This window comes from Lucilia cuprina, chromosome 2 (assembly GCF_022045245.1).
Source record: "Lucilia cuprina isolate Lc7/37 chromosome 2, ASM2204524v1, whole genome shotgun sequence".
In the NCBI taxonomy this organism is placed as follows: Eukaryota; Metazoa; Arthropoda; class Insecta; order Diptera; family Calliphoridae; genus Lucilia; species Lucilia cuprina.
The window spans coordinates 21,144,196-21,161,939 of NC_060950.1; the positions used below are offsets into that span (position 1 = coordinate 21,144,196).

Consider the following 17,744-nt stretch of genomic DNA (forward strand, 5'->3'; position numbering starts at 1 on the left):
CACCTCTGTTTCCCGGGACTACCAAGGTAGAGATTTCACTAAGGTAACATGCCCCCGGGGGAACTGAAGAAAACCGAGGATATATTTTATCATCACCAGTTTATAGTCCTCGCAGACTAGAGGTATTGGTAGCACCTCTTTTCCCCCAAGATTGCAATAACACCAAGATGGAAATTTGCTGTTATATACCTCCGATGGAGACAGGAAGCTTTAAATACAGATGCACTTGATAGCAGTCAGCATGGTTATCACTCATATACTTTGTTTCGCCTTTGATCAAGAGACGTCGAGTTTATTTCATATCGATGGAATCAAATAAACAACTTATCAACAGTTGTTGACTTAAAAGTTTCAATCCTTTTTCGACTCTGCACAAAATGCTGCACACACTCAAACTGCTGCCATCAATCTAAATTTAGCATGAGTTTTTCATGTTTCAGTTCTTACTTTTTCCAAATATTGTCAAGTTGATGGGTTAGAGTGTGGGTGGTGGGGTGTTTAGTGAATGCGTGTGTTTCTAGTTCTGCAATTTGGTATGAGAGTTATTTTTGAAAAAAAAGGAATTTAATTTGTTTTATCAGTTGGGGGTAGTGTGGAATGTAGTTTGTTGTAGTGGTAGTTGTAATAGAAACAAGTATGTATGTATCATCATTATCAACAACTACAACAACGTCATTATATTTTACACACATACAAACAAATGTATTTATTTATGTATATAGTATGTTCTATGTATTACATACTAGTTGGTAAATAGGTTGCTGTTTATAATTTTGTTAAAGTTTTCATTTCGTTTTCCCAACTTTTTTTCAACTTTTCTTCTTTTGCAATGAAATTGGTTTTTTAGGTTTAAATGTCAAAAGTGAAAAACAAAAAATTGAAAAATAAACGAAAAAATCGAAGATGAAGTAAATTGTTGAAGACATTTTCTATTGCTTTTCAATAGAGTTTATTAAGGGAACATTATTATTTTAAATAAATAAATAATTGTAAATGGTAATAAGATTTCCAATGAACATTATTTAAAGTTTATCAAACTAGAATTCTTGGAATAATTTAAAAGTTAGTAAGAATTCTGTCAGAAACGTTATCGGTTTACATATTGGATATATTTTTAGAAATGTAAAGGCCCTTGTTATTTGTTTAAGGATATTTTGTTTTATGCAATTTTTGTTAATGAGGAACGGTCCTAGAATATTTTACTACCGGTTAAAAGTATAGTCATGTTTGGTACATTTCTTTCGGGTAAGATATTGTCACACTATTCTGGTCTAGCCTGAACACTTTAATGAGGCTAATTGGTACAACCTTTGATAGATTACGTCTAGAATATTACTGAGTAAATTATTAAATAGATCATAGATTGGATTATTGATAAGATAATAGATAGGACTATAGACTAGACTATAGACAAGACTATAGACTAGACTATAGACAAGACTATAGACTAGACTATAGACAAGACTATAGACTAGACTATAGACTAGACTATAGACTAGACTATAGACTGGACTATAGACTAGACTATGCAGTAGACTATAGACTAGATTATAGACTAGACTATAGACAAGACTATAGACTAGACTATGACAAGACTATAGACTAGACTATACAGTAGACTATAGACTAGATTATACAGAAGACTATAGACTAGACTATAGACTAGACTATAGACAAGACTATATACTAGACTATAGACTAGACTATACTAGACTATAGAATAGACCATAAACTAGACTATAGACTAGATTATAGACTATACTATAGACTAGACTATAGACTAGACTATAGACTAGACTATAGACTAGACTATAGACTAGACTATAGACTAGACTATAGACTAGACTATAGACTAGACTATAGACTAGACTATAGACTAGACTATAGACTAGACTATAGACTAGACTAAACGCTAAAATATAGACTACAGAGTTTACATATACTGTCTAGTCTAAAGGACTAAACAAGTACTATATACATATATCACTGGTTATTCCATTTCGGAAGGATTTTAAATTGAGTATATATGTAATTTCTAGTTAAATTTTAATATCCTTCATATAATCTAAAATTTTCCTTTAAATAGATAATTTATCCTGACAATGTTCAATAATTTTAATTTTGCATATTTTTTATTTATTCTTAAATATAGTATTTCAATTAAAAGTTTTCTCATTTTTTGACTACTTAAAGGTATATTTATGTATTTCAAACTGTAACTGAAATCTCTAATTAATTTCGATATTATGTTCATGTATACTATGCTTATGTAGTATATATGTCAGTGGGTTGAAATAAAATGAATGAATTGGTAAAATGCTTCACTAAATACAACATTCCATCTAATCTGCAACATAAAGTTGAAAGCATTCCACAGTGACAGAATTATAATTTGACACTGTTTCCATAGCTGCAGAAGCATGAGACTGTGTAAATGGGGCGATACAATTTAAGGGGGCCTCGAATTATTTTTCTCTATAATAAAAAATACATACATATATACATAAGTCATACATAAATTAATTAAATTACAAAGATTCATTCTAAGTACGAGTATTTAGTGACAACGCATCTAAAAGAGGCGAAAGTGAAATACAAATATAAACATTAAGGATTTTATAATATTTTCCAAATCCACCACCATCTTTTACCACACCTCCTTCATCAAGACATACATAGAGTTTTACTTTTTACTTAGAGATACAAAATGTGTTGTGTTTCTCTCATTCATTATCCTAATTAATTAATATCGTCGTATTGTACTCGTAAAAGTGTGTGTTGTATTGTTTTCACTGGAATAGTTTCATTGAAGTTATACAAATACTTACACAATTATTTTAGAAAATAGAATAATAGAAAAATATGTACATACATACAAACAATGCTTTCTTGACATACATATCTAACAAGAACTTAAAAGTGTAGTTAAATTTTACTATATCTACCAACCACCAAAGCACCTCAACTAATACCACTACTTTTAAAACCACAATTCTTTTGAGTTTTTAAAGAAATGTAAATGTATTTACTATATAATATTATATTTTGTACAAATTTAGAATTTCTTGTCAGTATATGATGCAATATCAGAACAATATCAGCAAAACAAAATCAGCTCTAATAATAACATATTATAAAATTTTAAAAGGTATCGAAATATGGACACAGCTCTTTTTTGATTGAGAATCTTGTGTTGGATTTATGTCAAGTGACGTAACTTTTAAAGCCACTATCTTTCGAGAAGAATTATTTTTGTTTTAAGGAAAGAGGGTGCAATTTTGGAGGTAATTCAATGAAATTTGGCACATGATCTTCTATGGTACCGTGGACGAACGACTCTAGTATTATAAGACCTCATTTGAATCTAGCCCCTGTAAAAAGCCCCCTTCAAAGTTTGACACACATATCTGAATATTTTTCAACAATAAATGGCTTAAGTATATCTGAGGAAAGGTAAAATTCAATTTAATTGTTTTATTATGAAAACTTTATGACATTTTGCTTTTTGTGACAGTTGTAATGTATTCTTTAGTCGGCCTCGCCCGACCATAATTGCTTTCTTGTTTTTGCGTTGTGGTCGAACAAGTAATTCACAATTTAACTTTGCTGGGTAAATTACTATACCTATTTGATCCAAAAATATAATAAGTTTATTTTATAAATTTGCTTTTATGATAAAGTTTTAAGTAATATTTTATTACCCGATATTAAAAGGTACTACATTTCACTAACTAACTAACTACCTACCTCCTACCTACCTAACTAACTAACTAACTAACTAACTAACTAACTAACTAACTAACTAACTAACTAACTAACTAACTAACTAACTTAACTAACTAACTAACTAACTAAATAACTAACTAACTAACAAAATAACTAACTTTACTCAATTTATTTCGAACATTCTCAGTGATCGCACTAACGAGTTGATACAGATGAGATCTCATCAAACTAATTCAAGATTATAATAATTAACTAACTAACTAACTAACTAACTAACTAACTAACTAACTTAACTAACTAACTAACTAACTAACTAACTAACTAACTAACTAACTAACTTAACTAACTAACTAACTAACTAACTAACTAACTAACTAACTAACTAATTAACTAACTAACTAACTAACTAACTAACTAACTAACTAACTAACTAACTAAATAACTAACTAACAAAATAACTAACTTTACTCAATTTATTTCGAACATTCTCAGTGATCGCACTAACGAGTTGATACAGATGAGATCTCATCAAACTAATTCAAGATTAATTCAATGGCACCGCACGACACCGTTCCTTTTTTTTTGCTATATATTCATAAATAACCTTCTATGTCAAACTGCTAACTCTATCTACTCTTTTGCCGATGGCAACTAAGCTCTCTTGAGATTGAGGCAATGAGGCGCATGATCGCTTAATCACGACTTAATAACTGAATGAGGTAGTGTAAATAGAGTCTACTTTAACGACCGCAAGGCTCAATGTTGTTTCTTAACACATAAACGTATGGCAGATAATGTTAGTCCATCTATATTTATGGCTGGTGTAAATATTAAGGAATCAGAAAGTCTTGATGTTCTGGGCATGAAAATACAGTGCGATGTTCGATGTCCGATGGACTAAATACATTTTCCAACTGTCGAAAGTAGCATTCAAGTACCTCGGTTTCTGATCAGTCCATCTGATCTTCTTACTATTTACACCGCTTATATCCGTCAGAGAATGATATATAACTGCCATGTATGGGCTGGAGCTTAGAAGTCTATTTTGAAGCTACTCGACCGCGTTCCAAAGAGAGCGAAGTAGGGGTCCATTTCTATTGATTAACTAGCGTACCGTCGCAATAATGGAGAGTGTTTCTCTGAAATTAGCGAACTCGTTTCCGATACCCGTATATTTTTACGTAGCACACGACTGTCTTCAAGAACACATACAGGAAAATTCATTCTTCACTTCACATGGGGAAAAAATTTCCAGCTGAAGAATTCCCCGCCACTTTCGATGTGAAAACCTTTTCGAATGTTAACAAACACTACTCTCTATATCCACTCTCCCACAACTTATTTTCCTAGTTCCATCACAATGCCCTGCAAGTGTAGGGGTCATCACCTGAGTGCTGGTCCAAGAAAAAAAAAAAAAAAAATAAAAACTAACGAACTAGGCTATAGTCCAGACTATGGTCTGGATAAAAGTAATTATACTAGCCATTTCGACAACTCAACGTTCTGTTTAACAACATAGCGTTGTCACTTTGATACTTATAAACGCATGCATAATTATAATTTGAAAACGAGTAGGAAAGTATAATCGGGCATGGCCGACCATTTAATACCCTACACCATGAGTATATTTTAAAAATTTTTATTTTTTATAAAGAATCTTTTATGTTAAATATTACCATAATTCCAAAATATTTAAGCAAATATTAAGCAAAAATGTCTATATGAGTCTTTATATAGGTCAAATATGGGCCGATCCTCGGTAAATTTGGATATATTTTAATATAACAGTTAATTTTGTTGAGTTTTATTGCGACACAAATGGTTACAAGTCAATTTTAGACGTTTAAGACATTTTTTGACGGGGGGTTTGTATGGGGGCTAGGGTCAAATAAGGGCCGATCCTTACGAAAATCTGCAGTGTCATTTATACTTATATAAAATTTATTTGTGCCAATTTTTAGAGAGATAAAAGAATATTTGACGTAATTATGGCATGGGGGCTAGGTGAAATAATGGACCAATTTCAACCATTTTCAATAGGCTTCGTCCCTGTGCCAAAAAACATGCTTGGTCCAAATTTCATCAAATTATCTTGAAAATTGCGGCCTGTACCTTGTGCACAAGGTTTACATGGACGGACAGACGGACGGACGGACGGACATGTCTTAATCGACTCAAAAAATGATTCTGAATCGATCGGTATACTTTAAGGTCCAATATTTTTGTGTGTTACAAACATCAACACAAACGTATAATACCCTCCCCACTATAGTGGTGTAGGGTATAAATATGCAGCTTTTCAAGTATTCTTTGTAATTTTATTTTAAAACTCAACATGAATAAGAATAAAACTCTTTAAATTTATAAATATTTTCCTTCACAGTACTTCACAGTCAGTGACTAATTATTGTGGTCATAAAATGTGTGATGTATTTTATTAAATAAAAACGTCTAAGAAAGTATAGTATAGGTCGATCATATGATACCCTATAGCGATATCAAAACCTTTACCGAAACTATTAAAAGTTAGAGCTGGTTCCTTTTTATATAAGAAAAAATTTTTTTCTTATAAGTTATAAGATTAAAAAATTTGTTTTAATTTTATTGATGCTTAGAAATGGACATATGTATGTGATGAACGCACATACATATGTATTCTATTTTAAAAGTGACAAATAGACTTATGGAATTGGCATATGTTACAAATATTAAAACAAACATTTAATAAATATCATATTTTTTAATTAATTATAACAGTTCCATTGTATACTTCAACCTGCACATAACTTGTAACTGAACAGTAATATGATGAACATAATACAATATTTATTTGTGTTAATTTTAATACTTCAAGCAGTATTTGGATTAACAACAGGTTAGTTTATAAACACTTTATTTATAGAGGCCAAATATATATTTAATTGTATCTTTTCATTTAAAGATGCACAACATTGCTTCGATGTTCTAGATAAATTGCCTAAAAAAGAAATTGAACATATTTATTATATGAATTTCAAAGATATCGCTCATACCCAACCGGCCACTGACATCTTGAGTTGTTATTTACGAAAATCACATCATGGAGATAAAACACCAACTGAACAATATTTTGATGTCTACATAAAATGTGATAAATTTACAGGAAGCAACATTGAACACTTTGATTATCATGAATTAGAAGAACTGGTGTCATTAGGTCTTCCCTATGACTTGGAAAAATATTTACTTAAAATATTGAAAACGGGTAATAAAATGGAGCTGGAACAAGGAATACTTTATGTACAGGATGTAATGAGTAAAGACATAGAACTCAGCCGTTACTATAAAGAATATAAATATTATATTTTGAAGAAATATAAACCAAAGATTGACCCAATTCATGCGAAATCAAAGACGAATTTTGTAGATCTAGAAGAAGCTGTGTATTTTATTTTTAAAACTATATGGGGATAAAGCAGATGCTAAAAGGAAATGTTAAGAAACATCATATATTTGCAAGTGATTCTAATGATTATTGAATTATGAGATAATGGATAGTGTTTTGGACCCGGATTATATTAAATACTTTTATACTGTACGTTTAATAAAAACTAAACTGAGCAGATTGTATGTTTTACTTATTAATTTAGGTTAGGATAATAGGATGATCTATAGTACACCAAATCCGAAAAAATACACCTAAGCCACTATCGGCTCTGTTGGGAATGACACTTCTCAGATACTTGAAAGTAACTTCGACGAATCCCTAACAGTGGCAGCTCCAGATTTTCACTGTCCTCTACACTAGTCCTCTAACTAATTAGTAAGTTAGTTAGGTAGTTAGTTAGTTAGTTGGTTGGTTGCTTAGTTAGTAAGTTATTTAGTTGGTTAGTTAGATATTTAGTTAGTTAGTTGGTTATTTAGTTAGTTAGTTAGTTAGTAACTTAGTTAGTTATTTAGCTAGTTAGTTATTTAGTTATTTAGTTATTTAGTTATTTAGTTATTTAGTTATTTAGTTATTTAGTTATTTAGTTATTTAGTAATTTAGTTATTTAGTTATTTAGTTATTTAGTTATTTAGTTATTTAGTTATTTAGTTATTTAGTTATTCAGTTATTTAGTTATTTAGTTATTTAGTTATTTAGTTATTTAGTTATTTAGTTATTTAGTTATTTAGTTATTTAGTTATTTAGTTATTTGGTTATTTAGTTATTTAGTTATTTAGTTATTTAGTTATTTAGTTATTTAGTTATTTAGTTATTTAGTTATTTAGTTATTTAGTTATTTAGTTATTTAGTTATTTAGTTATTTAGTTATTTAGTTATTTAGTTATTTAGTTATTTAGTTATTTAGTTATTTAGTTATTTAGTTATTTAGTTTTTTAGTTTTTTAGTTATTTAGTTAGTTAGTTAGTTAGTTAGTTAGTTAGTTAGTTAGTTAGTTAGTTAGTTAGTTAGTTAGTTAGTTAGGTAGGTAGGTAGGTAGGTAGTTAGGTAGTTAGGTAGTTAGTTAGTTAGTTAGTTAGTAAGTTCGTTTGTTTGTTTTTCAATGTGTATGTTTAATTTTGTACATCAACTAATTATTTTCTTACAACTCCATTAATATATACAAAATAAATCCTTAATATTCATGTTGTTTCATCACAACTTTGAAATACATGATGTCCAACATCCCTGCTCACTATTTCTTGACAAACGGGAAAATATGGACCATTTGAGTGTGTGTTAAATGCAGAAAAACAACAACAAAAATTGCCAAGATAAAGAAAAACATACTATTGACCTGATTTTGTTTATCACTCAACACATCTGAATGATTTGGAAAAAATGGAAAATATCTCATTTAGACGAAATAAGAAACAATAATAATGTATGGGGTGGTATGTGTGTCATTAGTGAAGAACACATACAGTCATCTACAAGGACACTGTAATAGTTGGGGCAGTAATTGTTATAGTGGTAGTAAAAACCGGTTGGCATGACACGACTTATTCAAATGTGAATGTATTCGGTATAGACCCAAGAATTATATTTTGAAAATTATGCACACATTTACTGGATAGTTGATGAATGAATGAATGCTCGTCTACACAGTTATTGAAATAAATATATACACACAAACACATATAACTACATATAAAATTACGAATTACTTGAATTTCCTGTAAATACTCAATACTATAAATACAGATAAACAGCATTAACAGCAACAGAAACAGGAGCAGAAATAATAAAATATAATACACACAAACACTTTGATATACAATAGCACTCACACACACACACACTTAATGTTGAAAAACTTCCATACAAATATTTAAATACTTACGAACAATATACAACATTTACCACTTGAATTTTATCATAATATTTCTGTTCGTTTTCTATTTTTTAGTGTTTCCTATACCCTACACTATAGTTGCAGTAATTATTTCCAAAATTTGCAATATCTCAAAAAATAAGTGATCTGTATGTATTCTGTCCTCCTCTTGTATTATAAGAAACTTGATACATATAACTTACGATATATCACATGTTGGAACTTTAATTATCTGTTTTAAATATAAAAACTTTATGTTTATCGAAGTATATTTACATCGAAGAAGAAGATGAAACCAAACATTTTATTATATTCTCGAAAAACGTAATCGTTTTTTTAAATTTCGTAAAATTGTAGTTTTGCGATAACATAGGGAACTATCCTTGCAGTACTTCTGCATGTTTCCGATATAAATTTAAACCTGTACACGAAATGAAGAACTACCGAATTTTAATGGAATTGGTTGTAGTTTATCGGTTTGTTTTGCTTTTGTTTTCTGAGAGAGCTGAGATCAAAAACTTTAAAATTCACTTTGATTTTGTTGTAGTTAGCTTATCTGATTTGCTGAAAGAACTTTATGATATATTGACCGATTATCAAAACCTATGAGCGTTCTTCCTCTCAACAAACCTTTTAAGAAACGTGTATATCTCACCCATACAAACCCAAAATTCATTGAATTCAGTATTTCTTCTGATTTTATTATGTGTATGAGCATCCTTCTAAACTAACTAACTAACTAACTAACTAACTAACTAACTAACTAACTAACTAACTAACTAACTAACTAACTAACTAATTAACTAACTAACTAACTGATTAACTAAGTAGTGTTAGGATATATAGGATATATTTTAATAATTTCATTAGCAGGGATTAGTTTACAACTGCTAATATAATTTTAGTTTTCAACTGCTAAAATAAATTTCTAATCATCTTGTTGATCCAATATATATCACAGATGTTGAACTATATATGCCTGTTAGTTAGCAAGTGATGACGATCACATGAAGATACTCGATCCTCGATCGATTGTCATTAGTTAATCATTTCCCAACTTAAAAAGAAAAACCGGTATTAATAACAGACTTGATTATAACAACTAATAGCAAAACTTTGACTTCCTTGCAGGAAATAACTCTGCGACCTTGTAGAACGGAAAATATAATTGCTTAGTCGAAACATTGTATTGCAATAAATGTTCTTTAACTGGTCCTAAACTTTGGTATCGAACTAAATGGATAGGGTACTGTGTAAGTTATCTGCGCAGTCTGAAAGTTTACTCACCGAAGGGAGCTTCTGACATGCCCCCTTTTCTACCAACAATTAGCCATCCAGATTCTACATTCGACTACTTCTACTTCAAAAATGAAAAATGGATATACACCTTGCCTACATCGGTGAAGAGTAGAAAAAATAAGTTCTCTTACTAGTTTTTAACAAATCTCTTTGACGATCAGGACTTTAAAGTACAAAACCCAGTAATGAGTGCAAAAACACACACATAAGTAATTACATTATGTCAAGAGGCAAATACTAGAATTGTTCGATTGGAGTGAACAAAACCTTCTAAGATGTGTAGTGTACATTGTAATCGAACTTGACTTATTATTTCCGTTGTACTTATTTATTTCATTACTTTGCGTTGCTGCGTTACAATGTCCTAATTTTTCCTTTATTTTGATATTTTTGTTGCTGTTGTTGTTCTTTTACTTTTGTTTTCATTTCACTTTAAAGCATCATTATGACTTTCTTTTTCCACAATTTTCCCTTTAGCCCATATTATTTTCGTTATTTTGTTATTGTTGTCGTTATCGCTGCTGTTGTTGTCGCCGTAGTTGTCCCTTATGATGTCTATTTATGTTTTTTAAGGTTTTTCCAAATTCCAAAAAAAAAGCAACAAAAGTTAAAATAAAAAAAGTTTTTATTTTACTTTCACTACAATAAATTCGACATTGTGTGGTTTTAGTTGGGTTTCTTTGTTTTTGTAACGAAATATGTATTTCGTTCTTAAACTGTCCCTTTAACCCTTATTTTGATCCTTATATTATTTTGTTTTATTTTTTTATATAATTTGGATTTAGTTGATACTCGTATCTGGGTTATTAATATGTTTTTTAGAAACTTTTTTCTAGGTTTTTGTTCTACTTTTTTATCCCAACTATTGTTAATTACACACATCATTTTTAAGTTTTTTTTTGTTTATATGAAATGTTTGTAGATTTTTTAATGACATACATTTTTTAAAGGTTTTTTTCATATTAATTTATTAGCAAGATATGACATTGACATTAGGATTTTTGTATTCTCTTACCTTAGATGTTTTAAAAATAACATGAGTTATTTCATACTAGTTTAGGTTATGTGTAGATTTAGATGCTGGTAACGGGTGTAGCAGATAATTAAAGGTAAAGGGTTTTATAGTTTAATACATATTTACATTAAAAGTCGTGAAAACACCTTTTAACTTTTTTTCAAAATGTTTCTCAAATTCCAAAAATTATTGGTTAACTTTTAAACGATACCAAATTGAACGTTAACATAGGTAAGATACATATAGTTTGAATCCAGACACCTAAGACTTGGTCCACACTAGGAAACTTTTGTTTCAGAAACTACGTTCATTTTTTGTACGCATAAGAAGAATAACAAAACGAGTTTCCGAGTACGAGAAACTCCGTATCGCGAGAGAGATGAATGACATTCTTTCTCTCTCACGCAAAATAAAAAGTTTCCAAAAAATTGTTTCCTTGTGTGGACCGGCGCTAAGATGCATGTATCTGTTTAACTGCTCTCCAATTCTCCGACACTACCTCTTACTAGGGTTCCATAAATCGAATAATTGAAAATTCGAAAAGTCGACTTTTAACTAAATGCAAAAAGTCGAAAAGTCGACTTTTAACTAAATACAAAAAGTCGAAAAGTCGACTTTTCGTTTCAACTATAGAACCCTAGACTCTTACATAGGATCTGATGAAACTAGTTGAAGAACCACAAAGAAAAAATTGTAGGAAATTGTAATAGATTTCGATACCAACTCCCATCATGTGGCAAGGGGTAGCACAAATAACAATTGCACTGTATAAGAACTTATGGAGTTCTAAAGACTTGATAAAACTGAACATATGTAATAAAGCTACATTCGTCGAAATTTAGAATGAGAAAGTTTCGAACAAGCTCTGCTTTTCAGATCATTGCTACATAAGATTCAACATATTACGGCCACAATTCAAGTCAATATAGCTTTGAATTCAGCCTAAGCAATGTTCGGGACTTTATTAGAGAACCATTTAGTACTGGACACTCTTTAATGGTAAAATAAATAGGACATAGATGCCAAAGTAGAAATGTTCACAAGGGTTCTGGTTGAATCGTTCGCGAGAGCAGATATGAACAGGAGAATCAGTGAGTAACATAGGATATCTGAAATATATGATCGATAACATGAAAAGGAGGCTGGAGAATATGGACTCTCATTTCTCACCTCCTATTTCAGGTACCATAGTTGAAAAGATATGGGAAAAAGGCGAGACTACAATTGGCATGATAAAGGAGGCGGAGCCAAATGGCATTTGCTCGTTACTATTGCAGATGAAGGCGGGACTGGTTTCCGTTCAATGTCAAAGATTTTCACTACATGCATTACCAAGGTATGAAGGTACAAACCATGCTACGATTAGTCGATAGTATGGTTAAAAGCAGTATGCTAGGTAAAGACCTCAAGACCTCAGCAGGGTTAAATGGCATTTGCTCGTTACTATTGCAGATGAAGGCGGAACTGGTTTCCGTTTAATGTCAAAGATTTTCACTGCATGTATTACCTTCATACCTTCTTTCTACAAACCACGGAACGGTTAGTCGATAGTATGGTTAAAAGCAGTATGCCAGGTAAAGACCTCAAGACCTTAGCATGATTAAGTAAAGCTATGATCGGTGAAAACCGCGTTAAAGTAAGTTCTTTACCCTATAACTTAATCCTTCAATAACAAACACTGGTAGTATGCATTGCCATCGAAGGCGTTTTCAATACCGTGGACACTGATACTATTAATCAGAAATTTGGTTGGTTTTATGTTGAAGGGATGCTTCGTAACTAGATCAACTCTATTGTAAGGAGCAGATGAAAAAGATGTAGTAGCATTTTGACCCTTTTATAACAATTAATATCTTCCTAAGGACCCTAACCTAGATAGGACTTAAACCTGTCTGCTAGAAAGGATCCATATTACTTGGATCCTTGTGTAGAAGTGCGATAGAGGCATTGAATACGGCTTTATGAGGGCTCAAAGGAGAGTCCTTAATGTTAAGCTGAAAATCCATCTTAATTTAAGTAAAAATCTGAGAAGATGTAAGACTGTATCTGACTTTTCCCAGACGTCGCAATTCAGAAGCATTCATTATAGGGAAGTGCGACACGCATGTTTGCGTAAAACCTATTGTCTAATTGTTAGTGATATCAAGCGCTATATATACCGTCTGTTTCATATTATTAGTTACTTTGTGCATTTCATATAATAAGTGGACCATGGGCCTCTAAATGAAGAATGAACCTGTGGATACTGCTTTTGATGAATTCCATAGGAGTTGGTATTGAAATGTCGTTGAAGATCCCGTTTTGGCTAGCTCATCTGCCTGCTAATTGCTACAGTGTTCTCTATGCACATGGACTCACCTCATTTATTTCCTCAGCGGATAAAACTTTACGAATCATTAGCCAACTTAATTTGTTAGTTTTGCTCATTTATTTAAATTTACAAAGTGTTATATGAAGATAATTTGTTTTTCGCCAATATAAACCCTTTATATTCCCAGTAAACTCCTTCAAAACGATAATGTTTAGTTTCTTTTAAATATTTTATTGCATTCAGTTGTCTTTAAGCAATTTCCTTAGATTAAAGTACACACATACCCACTTACAATTTATCACATGCCACAATTGTTCTTGTTCCAATTTAATTGAAACATTTACACCTAAGACCCACTCCTAAATACAAATCCCCCGTTATCAACCCAAAAAAAAGGTAAATACAAAAAAAGGAAAAAATTGAAATGAAGAACAGAGTAGCGGTGAATTGGAATGGGAAAGAAACGTTAAAACAAATAAAAATGACAAAGGTATGGAATGCATTTCCAATAAAGCCATATTCTGACCACGTATAAATCAAAATTCGAAAAATTTTTATCACAATAAAAACTCACCCCAAAGTCCCAAAAAATCGTACGTACTCTCACAAATTGTATACGTGTAGTACTTGTAACGAAATACATACAGAAATCTATTTTGCCTGATTCGATTTTTTACGTTTATTCCTGCAGCATCAGCAAAAAACAAAAACAAGAAGAACTACAGTTACAACAATAACAACAAACAAAAACAAGTAATAGAGATGATGATAAGGAACGGTAAGAAAAAGTTATTTGTAAGGGAATTTTTAGTTGTATTGATGTTGTATTAGAAAAATACACAATCACACAATTACATACAAATACATTCAACACACTCCGCAATGCTATACGCACTCTACTGCACACGTATCCAATAAACACATACACACACACAAATTCTATACTCCATAGATACATTTACGCATACACTTTTATCCTAAAGACAGGAAAGGTGCGTACAATCATTTTATTGATTTATATGCCAAAGCTATTACAACTGACGTTACCACCTTAACAGAGAATATAACCAAAATATAAAATAAATATACACAAACACACACAAACAAACTAACAGCATCAGGAGCAACAACAAAGAAAAACAAGTTAAATCCTCCAACCCATCTGAATTGTCGCATTTTTGTTTTTTTTGCAGAATCCCAATTCATGCTCTATGATACAAGTTGTTTTTGGTAATACACCCAAAAAAACTGTTAAAGAAAATGATGATCTCTGTAATCGTGGGAGTCCGTGAATGTCTTTGCTAACCGTTACTTACGCAGAATACCGAAATTTTTTATTCTTATTTATTCTGCAAAAGTTCGGTATGACCCTAGTAAACAATAATTAGTTCAATCCCCTATCAGAATACTATCTTCTTGCTAGAGTACTTTGACTACATCTGTCCAGTTCAATCAGATTTTTGGTTGCTTTTGCATAAAGCTTTAAGCAATAAGGCATTTGTTACCCTGTTATCCGATTTGCTGTTTTATAACTAGTTACTTATATCCCGGAATTCAATACAGATCATCCTATATTAATGAGCTAATAGCTTGACCTTTTAGGTCAAGGTCTAAATGAAGATCTGCTACCTCTAACCCTGTGCATACATATTAATATTTCTACATTCAACGACTAAGCTCGAGTACAGCTTGGCCATCAATATATTTAAAATCTAACAACAATTTCGCAGCTTTCCAGATCTCTGCTTGGAAGACACAAAACCTTTTTATGTCCACATCAGTAATGTAGACAATGGCACCTTTCAACGCAATACTGCAATGTATTGCTATCTTCATCATTCATTATTGAGTTCTTTTCCAGTGACAACAACAACTAGGTAAATATGACACCGAACTTTGCTTTTAACGTGTGAAGGAATACTACCATGACAAACTTCGACACCCTTTCTGATTTCTCACTGAAGATTGTTAAGAGTTATCCGAACAATGAAAATATAGATTCTGCTGATTTTAATGTTCGTAACTTCTCATGCATTCAACTTTCAAGTCCGGCAATTCCAGGAGGCCAATATGTTGAACAATTGTCCCATCACAATCAATTTGAGCAATTACGCAAGTATGTAGTGGATGCTTTTGCACCACAAGGATCACTACCATTTCCACCTTTTTTCCCCTTCTGAACTTCACAATGTTCAACATCCAGTTAGAAAATGTGAGCTCACCGAATTCTTAAGACACTTCAATTGGAAATTTTGTTTTCAATTGGTTTCAATTAGGCAAGATGGTTGAAATGATTTTTATGTTGGCAATGAAAACATTTATTCCTTGAAAAAATCATCGAATATACATTTCTTTAATAAGAAGTACAAAAATGCAATCAGATCCAGAGAGAAAGTTTTCAGAACTTTTATAGCGCCCAAACTGACAGGCCTCGCAGAAAGACGAGGACTTTATGTCTTTGTACTAAGGCTCTTGAAGTCGATTTTCAGGGACAACGAAAGATTCAACGTTCAAATATCTATTAGCTAATCTTTTTAGCATTATTAATCATGCTGGCAAATTTGCTGTATGCTGGAAAATTGCTTATAAAACGCCAATTCTTAAAAAGAGAGAGGCTAATAACCCCCAAAATTATCGGCCAATAGCAATACATTCTGAGTGAATGTATGCTCAGCTTACATCTTAATATCTAGACCATCAGTATGGCGCTCAACGGAAGACCTTATGTCGTTCCTTTGGGATATATAGTGTCATTCTGTTCACTATTTTGTCGAAGATTCGAACGTTCCCATATATCGCACTATACGAGTTGTTATATGTAGGTGTTATTCCTTTTAACATGTTCAAGATTACGAGATACCGTTATTTCTCGACCTTATTTATTATTTTCATCAATTTCTAAATCACGACTTGCTAAAAATCTCTGACGCATATTTATTGTTCTTCAATCCAAATGAGTGGTGTAAATTTTAAGGAATCAGAAACGCTTGATGTTCCGGGCAAGAAATACTGTCGAAAGAAGTATCTCGTTTTTTTTTTTTTTGTTAATTTCGACCGAAAATGGAATACAACTCTCATTTATGGAATTACTCGAAGATACTTGTTGGCGACTGCGGCTCTATATACTTACTGGATTATCTTCATTGTTCACTCGATACTATAATCGATACGTATATGTTAACGCAACGTCATTAAGAACACACCTCGATTAGCCAGTGGACCGCCCAACACATTTCAGGGAAATTTTATTCTTCAGCCGCACTGTTCATATATTAAACGAACTTCCTGTACACGTATTCAAATGATCACAAGCTCTACACCCTCTATACTCTGTCCCCCGAACATATTTTCCTATATCCAGCACGATAAGGTTAGGGTCCACCGCTAGATCCTTATATAATTTTTAAATTATATTATAATTTTTAATCGATTTAGTCCCATAAAAATATTTCGTGAGTGTAATGTTGTGTTGAATGTATTTTTGTTTGTATGTATTTTTCCATGTTTATGCTTTTCTATGCATAAATGTAAGTATGTATGTATCTATGTGAGTGAGTATTTTTGTATGTGTATATGTAACTTATTTATATTGCTCTTGCTGCTGTTGTTGTTGTTATTTGTGTTGTAACGAGAATGTTGTTGAATTAAAAGTAAAATGGAATGGTTGTGAAGTTTTGAGTGTGGCGCGTGTTATGTTCTGGATGCTTCATGCTGTATCCTTAAACAAGGATGATGGTGTTGCTGCTGCTTGCTGCCTACAATGATGCTGATGATGATGGTACACTTGCACTTGCTATTTATGTTGTACGAATGTTTAATGCTTTTTTCCTACTCAATGCTCCTCTGTACTTTTCTGTTCAGTTTAGTTCACTTCTTTTCTAGTTATTTTATGTTGTACTGTGATGTGTATTGCTGTTGTGCCTCTATGGTTCGTCTCCTGGTAGTTAAGTAATAGTAGTTGAATGTTTATATGCGAATATGTGCGTGAGTGTGTTTATGTTATGTAGCATGCTGCAGATGTCTTGTCTCTGCCTACGTACAACATTTCAACCATAGTTGAAAATGGCAATTTTCTCTAGTGGTTGGAGAGCAGTCC

General features: G+C 31.6%; 1 protein-coding gene across 1 annotated transcript; it reads left to right on the top strand.

Moving 5' to 3' along the window:
- The first annotated feature begins 6,481 nt into the window (after window positions 1-6,481).
- On the top strand, window positions 6,482-7,330 carry LOC111674667. The gene is made up of 2 exons (XM_023435321.2): window positions 6,482-6,601; window positions 6,668-7,330. Exons 1-2 carry the CDS (start codon window positions 6,532-6,534, stop codon window positions 7,177-7,179), a joined length of 582 nt encoding a protein of 193 aa, XP_023291089.2. The 5' UTR covers window positions 6,482-6,531; the 3' UTR covers window positions 7,180-7,330.
- The last annotated feature ends 10,414 nt before the right edge of the window (window positions 7,331-17,744 follow it).

What these genes read in the sequence shown, in the direction of transcription:
- LOC111674667 (XM_023435321.2), top strand. Translation starts at nt 6,532, where the DNA reads ATGATGAACATAATACAATATTTATTTGTGTTAATTTTAATACTTCAA. An exon ending in AGTATTTGGATTAACAACAG is followed by an intron (nt 6,602 to 6,667) that starts GTTAGTTTATAA and finishes TTTCATTTAAAG; the next exon opens with ATGCACAACATTGCTTCGAT.